At 41.8% G+C, this 16,133-nt stretch overlaps 1 protein-coding gene across 1 annotated transcript in view; it reads right to left on the reverse strand.

Annotated features, from left to right (window-relative positions):
* Positions 1 to 1,543: 1,543 nt before the first annotated feature.
* Positions 1,544 to 16,133, reverse strand: part of CAT (catalase) — a 37,327-nt gene continuing 22,737 nt past the window's right edge. Inside the window, exons 4-13 of the mRNA XM_029060275.1 lie at positions 15,855 to 15,985; positions 15,209 to 15,313; positions 13,131 to 13,256; positions 10,779 to 10,970; positions 10,198 to 10,350; positions 6,101 to 6,239; positions 4,776 to 4,906; positions 3,553 to 3,660; positions 2,742 to 2,825; positions 1,544 to 2,264 (exon numbers count right to left, since the gene is read on the reverse strand). Of these exons, the coding sequence (XP_028916108.1) occupies positions 2,199 to 2,264; positions 2,742 to 2,825; positions 3,553 to 3,660; positions 4,776 to 4,906; positions 6,101 to 6,239; positions 10,198 to 10,350; positions 10,779 to 10,970; positions 13,131 to 13,256; positions 15,209 to 15,313; positions 15,855 to 15,985 (1,235 nt within the window). The 3' untranslated portion in view covers positions 1,544 to 2,198. The remainder of the gene's footprint in view (positions 2,265 to 2,741; positions 2,826 to 3,552; positions 3,661 to 4,775; positions 4,907 to 6,100; positions 6,240 to 10,197; positions 10,351 to 10,778; positions 10,971 to 13,130; positions 13,257 to 15,208; positions 15,314 to 15,854; positions 15,986 to 16,133) is intronic.

Raw genomic sequence — 16,133 nt, forward strand, 5'->3', positions numbered from 1 at the left:
GAAAGGGGTCAAGGTGGTTGAAGAAGTCGGAGGTGGGACCGGGAGGGCGGTAGATGACGGCGACAAGTAACTGGAGTGGGTGGTAGAGGCGAATGATATGGGCTTCGAAGGAGGGGAAGGAGAGGGAGGGGGGAGGAGGGATAGTGCGTAAGCGGCATCGGGGCGAGAGGAGGAAGCCGACGCCTCCTCCCTTACCGGTGAGTCTGGGGGAGTGGGAGAAGGAGAGGCCTCCGCCGGAGAGAGCGGCGGCGGAGACCGTGTCTTCGGGAGAGAGCCACGTTTCCGAAAGGGCGAGGAGGAGGAGAGAGCGGGAGAGGAAAAGGTCATGGATGAAAGGTAGCTTGCCTGTAATAGAGCGGGGGTTCCAGAGGCCACACTTGAAAGTAGCTGTGGGTGCAAGGGGAGGAGGGGGGGAAGGGCGGGGGGAGGGGAGGGTTTGGATGGGAAGGAGGTGGCGGGGCCCTGGACGAGGAGAGGGGGATGAGGGGTGGCGGTGGGACAAGAGGACTGGGATGGGGCATGGGTGGGGGAAGAGTAGGGGGAGGGGGAAGAGGGGTAGCGCTGGTAAAGTGGGGTTCTAGGGCGGGAGAGAGGAGGGGGGGAGGAGACAGAGGAGAGAGCGGGAAAGAGCTGAGCGAGAGAGGGGAAGGGGAAGGGGAAGGGGAGGATAGGAAGGGGCGGGAGGGGGGAGGGGGGGAGGAGGGACATGGCGAGGCCAGAGAGGTGGGTGGCAGCACTGACAACAATAAACAGTAATAAACGAAATCGGTAATATAGCAACATGATACAATATGACACAATACAGTGGTGCTAATATAGCAACATGATACAGTATGATACAATATAGTCGTGTTAATAAAAGGGGTGATGACCAGGGTCGGGGGTAGACTCGATTAAGGGGCGACCTGATCAAATTCAAAATCTGACGACAATAAACAATAAAAAAGCGAGATCGCTAATATAGCAACATGCTACAGTAAGGCACACTACAATAGTGTTAATAAGCAGGCGATGACCAGGGTCGGGGGACCAGCCGACCCTACCCGATCAGACTCAAAGTCAAGCGGCCAGCGGCCGAGAGAGTCCCAGAGCTCATGACCAAATAACCCTGTGGCGGCGGGGGGGCCCTGAGGTTGTCCGGGGTGGGTGGCGGCCGTAGGCGGCGGCTAAGGTAAGGTAACATGGTGAGAACAAGGACGTCGTCGCCCGGGGCGGGGGCGGGAGGGATGAATCACCTCAAGAGGGAAGAGGGAGTGAGGCCTTCCCAAAATGGCCGCCTCAGGCAGAGTGGGGGCTTCCTAAAATGGCCGCCTCGGGCGGAGTGGGGGAGCAGTTGGGGAGCACAATGTCCCCGGGCCCGAGCAGGGGGACACAATGTCCCCCGAGGACACAATGTCCTTGGGGCCGAGAAGGGGAGCACAATGTCCCCAGGATCGAGAAGGGGAGCGCAATGTTCCCGGGTCCGAGCGGCGGGGGGCGGGTGGACTGGTTGAGTGCTCAATGAATAATGGATTGATTTTAAAAGGAAAAAAAAGATGCCATGTGTGGGTGGAGATTACTTTATTTTGAAAGTAAAGCATTACAAATAAATCATTTTCACTAACTGTGCATTAGTATAATTTTTATTCTAACATAAAGTAAACCAAATTTTTCCCAAGAGAAATAAACATTAGAAAACATTTATAGTGGCAATTATTATCTAGGAGTAATTATACCTTCATGTAATATTTTTCCCTGTAATGAAACAAATGATTAAAAAATAATCCGTTTTCTTTATGGATAATGTATTTATTATTTGTGTTTTATTTTCCTTCTTGGTGTAATTGGTGTAAGAGGAGCCCTGCAAATAGAACTGACACTGATTCTGAAAAACTTATCATAAAAACTGATAACGATTCCAATCAGGTTCCTTCCAGTAATTTCATCGAATAATCATTCCAAGGAGATAAAAAACTTGTTTTAAAAAATAAGCATTAATTTCTGATAAACTTATTTTCCACATGCATTAAATACGGACAGAAGAACGTCAGTATTAGAAGGCATAAAGGTTACTGATCACTTATCAATATAAAGGCATATATTTGTATCTGTGTAGCCAGACTACACTAATCCTAATACTATGCAGCAATCTGCTTCATTTGTTTATGACTTCCATAGTAATCCTCCTTCTTGGATGGGACCTGGCCTTGGCATTGAGTTCACAGGTTAGCTTTCTCTTTTGCAGCCAAATGATGTGAAGGCCGTGTAAAGGTTCTAATCACATTCTAGTCAAAAAAAAAAAAAAGTTAAATACTAATATCAGCAGTGATTTATTTTTCCCTTTAGAGTCAATGAAATAAATCAGATTTGGAATTTGTATTTGTCAATCTTTGTATTCCTAGAGTTACATTTCCATGCTTCCCAGCCTCCTCTTCAGCTTAATCAAGGGTGCTGGTTTAGCAAGTCTGAAGCACCTTTAAGACCAGAGATCATGGGGTAAAAAACTGATCTCAGAAAATGAGGTTGCTAAAACTAAATCCATGTTCATAAGTTTCATTCATGCAATTATATTCATTGTGCGCTAGTGTGCAAAGCACTATACTAAGCACTTGAAAAATACAATTCAGCAACAAATAGTGACAATCCCTACCCAACAACGGAAACAATCAAGCAATAGCATTTACTGAGTACTATCCCAAGCACGACGGAGTTGGTTGTCATAATGTCAAATCACTAGTAAGTGAAGTTAGTCAATAACGTACCTTTTTTTCCATAGCATTGTATTTATCCAGAAGGGCCTGAATTCTTGACCCATAGTCAGGATGAACATCAGTGAAATTTTTCACCTAAAATGATATTTTCAACTTAATTTCCATGAGGTAATCTATTTCATCTCTCCCTAGCCCCTCTCCCAAATACATTAGCTACCTATACAAGCAGAACTTCCTGGCTGAGCCAGAAGGACTTTCTTTACCACAGTCTGTTTCTTCCCCTAAACCCCACATTCTTGTCCACCTTTTAGAGACACTGGGAAAAGGAAGGAGGAAAGGTTGGGGGGTGGGGAGGTGGGGAGAGGAGTATGAAGGAGAAGCGGGAGAATTTCTCTCAAAGACAGCAGTCAAAAGGGAATCAAGCCAACTAGGAAAGCAATCCAGCAAAACCACTGAGCAAATTAACACTGAGGCTGACCACTGGAGTCCCTCAACTGTAAGTGATCTCTCCATTATATTCCTGGTTTGGTTCTGCTATTGCTTGACGCTTTGCGGCCAAGGCTCTGACTATTGTGAAAGTTCTCACAGTCCTTAAAGCCCTTACTGAAAAAGGTGCCCTTTCCTCAGAATAGCCTTCCAATGTGCTTAATTTAACTTAACTAGTTGAATCTCATATTAAAATGACCTCTTTCTCTCCCCCTGCTGAAGTGTAGCAGATATATGTAAACCACTTTTATGAATTTGTGTCTTTTGTAATAATTTGAGGGCTGTTAAAACCTCATTTGGCACGTTTCCATCTTTCCATTGCTACAAATGCTCCAGCAGGTGTCAGCCTTTAGCTGAATAATGAAATATTACTCACGGCTCTCTTCTGGATGAAAAGCTGAGCATCCTTAAGGTGACCCGCAATATTCTCACAAAGGCGTTTTCGTTCTTCTTCATTCAGCACTTGGGTATAGAAGTCCCGCACCTAATCATTTAGAATACACACAACAGAACAGACAGCTAATTGGATATGAAATTCTGGAACTTTCTGCTCATTTGGAACTGATGGTTTACAAGGAAAGAGGCTAAGGGGTTTGCCGTTCATTTTAAGAAACAATTTTACCAAAGGGCAATAATATTTGTAATAGCCACTATTTAATGGGGAAGGCAGAAAAAATCCCAAGTAGAACTGGTGTTATCCCAGAAACAATAGATCTCTTCTCGCTGGATTACTGAAATGGCACTCTCACAAAGAGAACTTTAATATGGCTTCCAGATATCCTAAAAACTTATATTTTGAGTTCTTATTCCTAATTCAAATTTTTCTCCATTCAAAAAAAAAAAGGCTAAAGGCTACTTATCAGACATTAATGAACATACCTGATTTTGTCAGAGCTAAACAGAAGCTTCCCTTTTCCTTCCCTCTCTTCCTTTGTACTTTCCTCTTCCTGAAATTCTGTCCCTTATCTCAGCTCCCCCGTCATTCTCCTCTCATCCTATTGCCTTGTACTCTTTTTTTGGTATGCCAATCCATCTCTAGCATTTTCCTTTTATGTATTTCTATGGGTGTATCTGATACCCTTTTTTTGGCTCTGTTCTTTGCCTCCACTCTTTTTAGTCTACTATCTTCTTTGTGCTTTTCCTCACTCCTCCTAGCTTTTCCTTTTCTTGACCATTTTTTGCTCTTTCTGGGTCCCTCTTCTCTTCCAATTTTGAATATATGGCTTTGCAGCTATTCCTCTTCATCAGGTACCCTCTTTCCCTTTCATTTCTCTCACCACCCATGCCAATCTCTGCCCCAATCTCACTCTGCCCCTAACCTGCCTGGTTTCTGTTGTGTGACAACAGGTGTAGGCTCAGCCTTCCAATGCCTCCCTCTCTGAGGATTGAATTCTCTGGACAGGTAAGGGAGTGCCCCTCTCCATATGCATTTTCATCCACGCTTACTTCTGCATTCAAAGCCACTTGTGACACTGTCCACTTCGTTGAAAATACTGGATAAGGGCAACCCGAGGAGATATGTAAAGTGTGAAGGAAATCCAGATATGTAGGTAGAATATCTGAATCAGATTACGTTGATGTATTTTTCATCAGAGTTACCTGGGTTACATTATCTTCATCTGCACTATTAAAGCGTTGAACGTCGGCTGATACGTGATAGCGATGCTCCAAAGCTTTTGGTTGATTTTCGGGGCCACTAAAGCTATTTGGGAAATAATTCGGTGCCCCACCTTTGACGCAAAGGCAAACAAGACTTTAGGGTCATGGAAAATAGAGATACACAAAACTGTAGCTGTTCACATGGACAAATGAACAAAGTACTGCTTGTGAAATACTTCCCCTGAGGGAAAGAGATAAGTTATACACAAATATTCTGCCAGAAACGTCACTGTAAAAACAACACTGTTGAAACTGGGTCACCCTGTTTAGTGAAAAGGTTCCTGTCAAAGTAGTATGAGAGAACTCTTCTAATTCAATTTCTTGTTGAGAAACAAGGTAGCTTTACTGGCCAGTTACATTTATACTATCAAACCCCACTTCTGAGGTAGATGACATGTCTAAGCATACCCTTATATACATTCCTTGTATAGTTCTCAAGCTCTATTCATTCCATGGTAACAGTAAAAAATAATATTTCCAGGATTGATCTGCGTCACTCATTGGCTATATCCAGTTATTTAAATAAATGCAAAATGCAAGAGAAGGTGACAAAGGTGAATGGAGCATTTCTTTGGGCATCAAAATTCCAAGCACTTCCCAGATTAAGGGAAGCGAAACACAGGTTTTTCCCTTGACAATTTCTGAAAATCCTAATATCAAGGTGAGAGTGCATGTCCATTCTATCATTAAACAATTGTTCTCTAACTCTGAGAAAAGGTAAATTTATATCATATCGACAGATGAATTTTGCACAGAATAAAGTTCTTTTGCTGCTAAGGACGTGAAACCAAATATAGTGAAAGGTTAATCATGAAACAAATTGCTCATTCTAATTAAATCTTAGTATATAAAAGAACATGTACGCCAGTCAAAAGCATTTTCAAAGTACACTCGAATTAGTAAATGTGGTCTCTGCCCTCGAGGCACATACAATCTTATCAACAGAATTTATTAAGTGCTTACTATGAGCAAATTACCATACTAAGGGCTTGGAAAAGTACATCACAGTTGGTAGACAAATTCCTTATCCACAAGGAACCTGGGGGGAAATGGACACTAAAATAAATTACAGGTAAGAGTAAGCAAGAGTATGGAGCCCCCTGATGTCAGGGATCATGCCTACCAACTCTACTACACTCTGCCAAGCACTTAAAACAGTGTACTGTACATAGAAAGCATTCAATAAATACCACTGATTCGAAAACATATGTCATGCATATATGCTACGGGGGCGGGGAGGAGGGAGGGAGGAGTGTGATGTCTACCTTGGTTGTCAAACACACACATGGGTCCATCTCTTTGATAGTTGGCCACTCGTGCTCTGAAGGGGCAATTTACAGGTATTTGCAAGTAGTTGGCTCCTAGACGGTGGCGATGAGTATCAGGATAGGAAAAGAGACGACCCTAAAATCATAGTGAACGTGAATGCTTATGGCAACATGTAAAATAGTGCTTAAACATTTTTTTCCAAAAGGGTAACACATGGCAAATTTCCACATTGATCACTAAATAAAAGATTGATTGCAAGACACTGCCTACCCTCTGAAGTAGAAAAGAAATAAACTTCTGCATAATAAGTTAATAATCAGTGACTTTTCCAGGTCACGGTCCTAAGGAATAGTTTCAAAATTCATTTTCAAAATCCATTTCTAAGTGTTATATACCTTTTTTCATTCTCTAAATGCCACTTTCTCTTTACCTCATTTTCTTAAAGTGTAATTTATTGAATTTTGTTGTTGAAAACCAAATGAAAACACTTGTCGTTTTCTCCATTTCATCAAAGAAGAAACCAACCAAAAATGGGAACCTATCCTGCAAAAAACTCACTAATTCCAGGAATGCAATCTCTCAGATCCAAGGTTCTATCCAGTAAACTATACTTTAGTAACTTATTTACTATCAGTGGGTTGATTCTGGACTTTGTTGCTTGTCCAGTGAGGTCCCGAGTCAGATGCTGCTTATAGCTCAGGATGGTGGTAGCCAAGTTACTGCTACAGTTTAAGCCTGGCCCTTAGCTAGAGTTTGGACACGCTCATTGCCATGTCCTATGGGATGAGGTTTGGAGCAGTGGGGCCATGACCCAAATTCAGCTGCTCCAAGCCCAAACTTCTGACACAGGATAGAAAACCCAGCCTAATGCAATATGGCTCTGGTTTGTCACTCCACCCAGCTTTCTGCCTTGCCTTTCATCTGAAAATCTGAGGAAGAGAAGAAATAGAGGCAGGACAAATAACCTCAGCGGGAACTGGCCCTCAATGGTTAAAGGATTATGTATATCCTTCCTAGTTCAATGTTTTCAAACTTAGCTCCTGTTTATTAAAGCTATACTGCTGACTGGATAGTAAAATAAGACAAAGGTTATCAGTAAGCAAAATAAAACAGCAGCAAGTTTGCAGCCTATGAGAATAGCACAAAGAGTCTTTTCTCTCAAAGCAAGTGGAACGGGTTAAATCCAATGAAACCCAAGAACATAAGCAAGCCTAACATGGAAACTCAAAAACTTTGACCTGAAATTAAAACAATGGTGTAATGAGATGCATAAGCGCTAATCTCTGGGGTCCAATTTAGGCTCCAAACAGCCTTCGCTGCCTGAGTATCTATCCCTCTTCTCGCCTTTCATTCTCCTCAAGTTGGGAACCAATAGAAGTCACGGTGGAATCCCTGAGCTCATATGTGCCACACGATGTACCTGTGTAATATCCACTCACACCAGGCCAGCTGTTGGGTTTGGTTGAGTTAGGATTTCAGCTCAATCCAATTTTCAGTTCTCTAGGGCCTTACTCCTCCTCTTCCTCAAACTTGCAGATGAAGGTCAAGGCAGAAAGTTGGGTTGCGTGACAAAGCAAAACATATTGTAACAGGTCTGCCGGTGGCTGTGTGTGTGTACCTCATGTTAGACTGGGTTTCCTACCCTGTGTCAGAAAACATGGAGCCGCGGAATCTGGGGCATGGCCCTACTGCTCCAAACCTCACCCCACAAGGCAAGGCAAAGAGAATGTTCAAACTCTAGCTCAGGACTGAGGGCCTAGCTTAAGCCGTAGCTGTAACACGGCCACCGCCATGCTGAGCTATGAGTGGGATATGACCAAAAGTTCCTTGACTGATATCGGCAAATCAAGTCAGTACCCTTCCAATCTACATCTCCAGCCCTGATCTCTCTCCCTCTCTGCAGTCTCTCATCTCCTCCTGCCTTCAAGATATCTCCACTTGGATGTCCTCCCATCACCTCAAACTTAACATGTCCAAAATAAAGCTCCTTATCTTCCCACCCAAACCCTGTCCTCACCCTGACTTTCCCATCACTGTAGACGTTACCACCATCCTTCCTGTCTCACAAGACCGTAACCTTGGCGTCATCCTTCTCTCTCATTCAACCCACATATCCAATCCATCACTAAATCCTGTCATTCCCATCTTCACAATATTGCTAAATTCCTTCCTTTCCATCCAACTACTACCACATTAATAAAATCACTCATCCTATCCTGTCTGGATTACTACATCAGCCTCCTTGCTGACTCCCAGCCACCTGTCTCTCTCGACTCCAGTCCATACTTCATTCTACTGTCCGGATCATTTTTCTACAAAAACACATCACCCTACTCCTCAAGACATTCCAGTGATTGCCCATGGAACCACTCCTCATCAAACAAAAACTCCTCCACCACCTTGCCCCCTACCTCACCTCACTTCTCTCCTACCACCCAGCCCGCACACTTGGCTCCTCTAGTGCTAGCTTTCTCACTGTGCCTTGATCTTGCCTGTCTCACCACCAACCGCTAGCCCACGTCCTGTCTCTGGCCCGGAATGCCCTCCCCCTCCATAAATCTGACAGAAGATTGGTCTCCCCCTGCCTTCAAAGCCCTATCGAAGGCACATCTCCTCCAAGAGGCCTTCCCAGACTGCATCACCTTGACTTGCTCCCTTTGCTCTTCACCCCTCCCAGCCCCATAGCACTTATGTACATATCTGTAATTTCATTTACTTGTATTGATGTCTGTCTCCTCTCCTCTAGACTGTAAGCTAATTGTGGGCAGGAAATGTGACTGCTTATTTTTTACTGTACTCTCCCAAGCACTTAGTACAGTGCTCTACCCACAGAAAGCGCTCAAATACAGGTGAATGAATATGTAGGTCAGCAGGTGAGCCAAATATGAGCAACCTACACTGGATAGGCTGTGAATTACAATGAAATATGAGAAAGCTCAGACCATCTAAGAATATATTTAGCTGGGGGTAGATTAAGTAGATTTGTGTCCCAGGCCGCCTATGGTCAAAGCCTTTTCTTATGTCAGCTACTGAGAAGAAGTGTATCCTAGTGGATGGAATATAGGCCTTGGAGTCAGAGGGACCTGAGTTCTAATCTCAACTTCGCCACTTGTCTGCTGGGTGACCATAGGGACATCATTTCTCTATAAAATGAGGATTAAGAAGTTAGCCCCATGTGGACATGGACTGTGTTCAACCTGATTTGCTTGTGTCTATTCCAGCATTTGGTACAGAGCCTGGCACACAGTAAGCACTTAAACACCATTTAAAATAATTATATAAAAAAAGCTACTGAATAACTGATCCCTGACTACTCCACTGAAATGCAGATGGGGAAAACCAAATATGGAGCTCTCCATTTGTTTTTGACAAACAAGTAATTTGGAACACCACATTAAATACGGTGACAAATAACGAAGTTTGATATAGCGCCCAAATTTTTCACCACCCTCCACCGATACCAGAAGGTAAATGGACACACTTCCTTAGTGATTTAAGTACTTATTTTGGCATTAAGTTTCCTGAGGAATGTTTCCAGGCTCTTGCAAAAACTGAGTAAATACCCAAATCCTCCAAGTATTTCCTTACTGTGGTCAAGAATTTTCAAGTTGCAGTTCCCGACAAATTGTGTCATTACTAGGTCCAATTGTCAGAAAAATAGTAACACTCAAGAAGCTTAACAACAATAATAATAATAATAATGGTACTTGTTAAGCACTTACTATGTGCAACGCACTGTTCTAAGCACTGGGGGGACACAAGATGATCAGGTTGTCCCACGTGGGGCTCACAGTCTTAATCCCCCTATTACATATGAGGGAACTGAGGCACAGAGAAGTTAAGTGACTTGCCCAAAGTCACCCAGCTGACAAGCAGCGAAGCTGGGATTAGAACCCATGACCTCTGACTCCCAAACCTGTGCTCCTTCCACAGAGCCACACTAAATTGTGCTCAGGTGCTACATTATTTTTGTTACACACAATTAGCATATAGTTTGAGCTCATAATTTAAAGAGGTAAATCTTTGGTAAATCTAAAGAGTTTTTAACAAAAAACAGTAGAGAAAGGTACGTGATCTAAACCACCAGACTTACTTGCAGCATTTTATCAGGGCTCGGTTCAATGCCTGGTGGCATATTGCTTGGGTCAAAAGCCAGTTGTTCCACATCCGCAAAATAATTAACAGGATTCCTGTTTAGGATCAGTTTACCAACAGGGATAAGAGGATAGTCTTTATGAGGCCAAATCTAAAAAGCAAATCAAACACACAAAATCACCACCTGGCTCCAGAGAATAATAAAATCTTATTGTATGAATATGGTGTAATAAATGGTCAATGATTAGAAAAAACACTCTTTAAATCAATCACATTTATTTTAGCCCTGTTTTGAACAGTGAGTATGTAGGTGTGTGTGTGCATCTGTCTACATATGTGTGGGCAAGTACATACACAAGTAATATTTCACTACAATCAAATTCAGTTCTTGTAAGAAATAAAAATCCAAAGCACTTGCAATAGCTCTCAATACTAATGAAGACTCATTTCTGTTCTGCCAAAATATTATGTTAACAACATTTCACCTGAGCCTGACATGTAATGTACTTTTACTCAAGATTTGGGGATGAAAAGATGAAAACAGCAAGATAAGTCCTTTATGTTTTCACTTTGAATTACCTTGGTGAGGTCAAAAGGATTAAATGGAAATGTTTCTGCTTGCTCGAAAGTCATGACCTGAATATAGAGAGTCCAAGATGGGTAATTGCCTGTGTCAATGGCATTATACAGGTCTCGCAGGCCATAATCGGGATCTTCCCGAGACAGTCTTCCTGCCTCTTCAACAGTAAGATTTTTGATACCTTGGTCAGTCTGAAAGAATGACAGAAATATTGGTTAAAATTTGATGACAGAAAATGATCTAACAGATAAGTGGAATATAGGGAACACGTCTAACATCCTTCCATAAATTTGAAAGAAGATTACGCTGTGCAAAGAAAGAATGCTTAGAGAACTATTTTCCCCACCAACTAATTCAGTAGCACAAAAAGTTGTTTTACTGTACTTTACATCCAACACCAGCTCTAGTACATATTATAAGTAAAAACAATGCACTCTGAGTTGCCCATTTTATAACCTTCAAATATTTACAGTTTTTGCCAAAAATAAGATATTTTAGACTGTGATATCTTTGGAGAAAACATCTTTTTTTAAACTCTGACATTCTCCAGGATTATTATTTGATCATCATTAGGAATGGCCTATTATGCCATGGGGACTAATGCTAGATACTAGTTTTAGCCAGCATTTTCAATATCTTTATTGATGAGTCAAATGCAGAAATTGGGAGTTCATTCTATTCAGATGACACTGAATAGAGATGGATGGTTAATTCTTCAGAAAACATGTAAAATGCAAAGTGATCTCTATAAATTAGAGAAATGGTCTAAACCCAGGGTGAGGTTAAGCAATCGTATTTACTGAGTGCTTACTGTGTGCAGAGCACTGTACTAAGTGCTTGGGAGAGGATAATAAAACAGAATAAGGAGACATTCCCTGTCCATAACAAGCTTACAGTCTAGAGGATAATAATAGAGGTATTTGTTAAGTGCTTTGTTCCAGGCACTGTGCTAAGTATTGTGGTGGATACAAGCAAATCGGGTTGCACACGGTCCCTCTCCCACATGGGGCTCTCAGTCTTAATCCCCCCTTTACACACTAGGTAATAGGCACAGAGAAGTGAAGTGACTTGCCCAAGTTCTCACAGCAAACAAGTGGCAGTACCTGGACTAGAACCAATGTCTTTCTGACTCCCAGGGCCGTGCTCTATCCAATACTCCATGCTATTAAGTGCAAGTAGTAGAATTGGGAGGGGCATGAGGGAGAGAAATGGGGGACTGGGTAGGAAAGGGTGGCTAGGAACATACAGAGCAGAAAAAGGCCTAAGGGGTAATAGTGAACTTTGAGGTGAATGAGTCAGCAACAAAGTGCTGTTATTAAAAAAGCCACCACAGTGTTTATACACCCAGGAGGCATTCAATTCTTGTTGACTGGTTGATGCAGGTTGTACAGAAAACTGAAAAGTACCCACAATAGGTGAAAAAAATGATGAGTAAAAGAATAGAAAAAGGTTCCATGAGAAAAGCTAAAAGGATTTGGAATTGGATAGTCTGGATAAGAAAAAGATGAGGGATAATGGAGAGGCAGCGTGGCCTAGCAACATGGTGTAGTGGACAGAGAGCGGGCCTGGAATCAGAGGGTCATGGGTTCTAATCGCAGCTCTGCCACTTGTCTGTGTGCTTCAGTTCCCTCATCTATAAAATGGGGATTGAGACTGTGAGCCCTACGTGAGACAAGGACTGTGTCCAACCCAATTTTGTCTGTATCCACCCCAGCACTTAGTAGAGGGCCTTGCACATAGTAAGAGCTTAATAAACACCATAATTATTATAAAGCATGAGTCAGAAAGTAAAGAGGACCTGGGTTCTAATTCTGACTCTGCCACCTGTCTGCTTGTTTGCCCAAGCTCAAATAGCAAGTAGGTGGCAAAGCCAGGATTAGAAACAGAGCCCCTGACACCTAAGCCTATCTTCATTTCATGAGGACACATTATTTAAGGAAAATTCTTGTTATGCGTAAGAAGAAACTTCTTTGTTACAGGGGTAATTAAACCACTGGAATAGAATACCAAGGCAGTTTTCAGAATCCCAAGGTCTGGAAATAATTTTTAATAGAAGACTAACCATCTGCACTGGATGGATTAGGTTTTCACCTCTCTGGAGGCAATAGATAAATAAAATGATCTTCCAAGTCAAAAAAAAGAGGTTCCTTAAAATACCAATTATGTTTGATGACTTTGACATATAATACCAATAATGTTTAATGACTGACATATTTTTCCTCATGTTAGCCAGTTTGTATTTTGTTACATGAAGACTTACAAAAAACAAAAATTAGGAAGAGTTCTTATTATCCTACTCAGTTGGTTTCCATTCAATTAACAAATAAGTCATGCTGTCTTGAATAATGTACCTTATAATGAAATTTGCAGTAAACTGCCTTTCCATTAGCATTAACAAATTTGAAAGTGTGAGATCCATATCCATTCATATGCCGGTGGCCATCTGGAATTCCACGATCACTGAACAAGAAAGAAACCTAAGGGGAACAACAGTTAAATTTGAAGTTCAGAGTCAAATAAGCTACCAGATTTCATTCTTAATTCAGTCAGTCATTACTAAACTCTTTAAAAATATGAAATAGTTGATTGATAGTTGAAAGAGTTATTTTAAAGATTTGTGAAATATCCTACACAAACTAGCTCAAGTGAAAGTTAACACAAAGTGACATGCATCCAAACTACAAAGACAAAATACATTCAATCTTAAATGAAGTAGTCTAACCTTTCTGGGAAAATCATTTATCCTTAATTAAAAATAGCAAATTACTTACAAAATGTTTGGTTGTCATACTGCCCTAATATAAACGCTTAACTTTCTTGGTGACGTTTCATCCCCAGCTTTCTCTGACAATTTTCCAAACCTAATTAGTAAGATGAAGTGACAGAGGAGTAAATTTGTGATCGGTCACTAGCCAGCAAAATAGAAATATCCCCATCACCACCACCTGTTCCTTAGGTAAGCCGTTAAAGCTTCCAAATCCTACCCTCCAACCTTTACTCATCTACCCTCTTTTTAACTTGTCTTCCCCAAAATCCCTTGCTTTCTCCCCTTCTCCATGATGTTCTGGGTACCCCAGGGGTGCAGGCTGGCAGGGCAGTTGCATGAAAAGTGCCTCAAACACAACAAAGCAAAGAAAAAGGAAAAAAAACTAATATTGCAAAAGTTGGCAGTAACAGAGAGACATCCATTGTTCTGGCCAGTGAAAGATAGCAAATAAAGTCCATCTGACTTGGAACTCCTAGTAACTGAGATTTAGTCCCTAAAAGGTAAGTCAATAGAATCTCACTAGACAAGACTAAAAGGATGAGAATGAGGAAAGTTCAGAGCACAGCCTCACTCTCAGAGCTCGGCAATGGGGACTCAGCCTCCATAAGGGCAGAGCGACAGGAGACAGTCTATTCCCAAACCAGAATGGGGAGGAAAGTCAGGAAGGAGTAATGATAGAGGGCAAACCTCCTTAGTCCTTCTTAGGAGGAAGAAAGCAAGGGCCCTGATAGGAATAAAGAGGGAACCAGTGTGGCCCAGGGAAGCTGTGAAGCCTAGTGGAAACAGCAAAGAGCTGGGAGTCAGAAGACTTGGGTTCTAGTTGTAGCTCTGCCACTTGCCTGCTGTGCGACCTGGGGCAAGGCACTTAACTTTTCTGTATCTCAGTTTCCTCATCTGCAAAGTGGGGATAAAATCCTCCTCCCTCTTAGACAGTGAGCCTTAACTAGGACAGGGACTGTGTTAGTCAACTGTATATATTAGGTGCTTACTGTGTATTAAGTGCTACTGTGTACTGTGTGTGCATTGTACTAAACACTTGGAAGAATATAATACAACAATAAACGGACACATTCCCTGCCTACAACGAGCTTACAGCCTAGAGGAGATATAACTGAGGCACAGAGATGTGAAGTGACTTCCCCAAGAGTTCACAGAGCTGATAAGTGGCCATGCTGGGATTAGAAGCCTGGTCCTTCTGACTCCCATGCTTGTGCTCTAGCCTCTAGTCCTCGCTTATCTACCCTATGCTTAGTACAGTGCCCTGCACATAGTAAGCACTTAAGTACCATAAAAACAAAACAAATAAAAAAACCTTAAGCTGGATGAAGGAAAAAGGAGGAAAGAGAAAGCAGTGGAGGCCTGGGAAAATCTAGTTCCAGTGAAGCTGCTAGAACAGGAGAAACTAAACAGGAAAACAAAGATAGAAGAGACAGGATCCTAACCCTTTTTTGCCTCAATCATTCATTCTCACTCACACACAATCTCCCCCTCCACCCGCTTCCCATCACCACCCAAACCAGGAAACTTTCAGTCTTCTCTCCTCTTTCCCATCAAGCTGTTTGGAAGGTGAAAAATACAATAAAAAAGTCTCACATTGAGCTGCTTCATACCTCAGTGGAAATAGCATACAATAAATTAAGGCAAAATGTCTAAATGTCTTGCCTGATGGAGAGACTCGGGGCGGAGACTCCAGAAATCCCACACCATGTCAGGATCTTTCAGGTGGGTTTGAGGGTTCCTTTTTTGAGTATGAATAAAAGATGGAAACTAAATAGTAATAAAATGGGAAAAAAGTAATATGGAAAGTAAAGCAAACTGCAAAAAAAGTAATATGGAAACTAAGGCAAACCGACACTACATATACAAATAAACACTTTCATTATGAGGTGCACTTAATTTTGACACATTCAAAACATCAGTTATATTTATTTCAAAACCAGGAAATTTGGAGAATCTTTTCCTCTACACAGCATTAGACTAAAAGGCTAAATGCATAATCTATTTCAGAGTGCCAATTCAGGTTTTAAAGGTGGCATCCAAAAAGAACCAGATGTTTTAATAGCTTTGGGAATACTCTCCCTACACAATGTTCACCCAATCACCAATCAGCAAAGCAAGTGATACCGGAATTTTGTTATTTAAGACTGACACCAAACGTTCTTCTTTTGTCTTATTGGTATTTAAAAAAACAGGTACATAAGCATCTTTATAAAGACAAACTGTCTCATAAAAACAGCAATTTCCTCTTGTTAACAGGCCCTGTTTACAACAGCCTCTTCTCACTACCACCTTGAACTGTTTCACTCACCAACAGTGGATCCCTAATAAAGAATATTGGGGTGTTGTTTCCTGTGAGATCCCAGTTACCATCGTCGGTATAGAATTTTACGGCAAACCCTCGAGGGTCACGAACAGTATCAGCTGAGCCAGATTCTCCAGCTGGAACATTCAAACATAAACAGTGTTTAGATACTTAGTACAATGCTCTGCACACAGTAAGTGCTCCATAAATACTACTGAATGAAAACACAATATAATGTTGGTATATGTTAAGCATATACTATCTATCTTACTATATATCTAACAA

The sequence above is a fragment of the Ornithorhynchus anatinus genome, chromosome 3 (genome assembly GCF_004115215.2).
Source record: "Ornithorhynchus anatinus isolate Pmale09 chromosome 3, mOrnAna1.pri.v4, whole genome shotgun sequence".
Classification (NCBI taxonomy): domain Eukaryota; kingdom Metazoa; phylum Chordata; class Mammalia; order Monotremata; family Ornithorhynchidae; genus Ornithorhynchus; species Ornithorhynchus anatinus.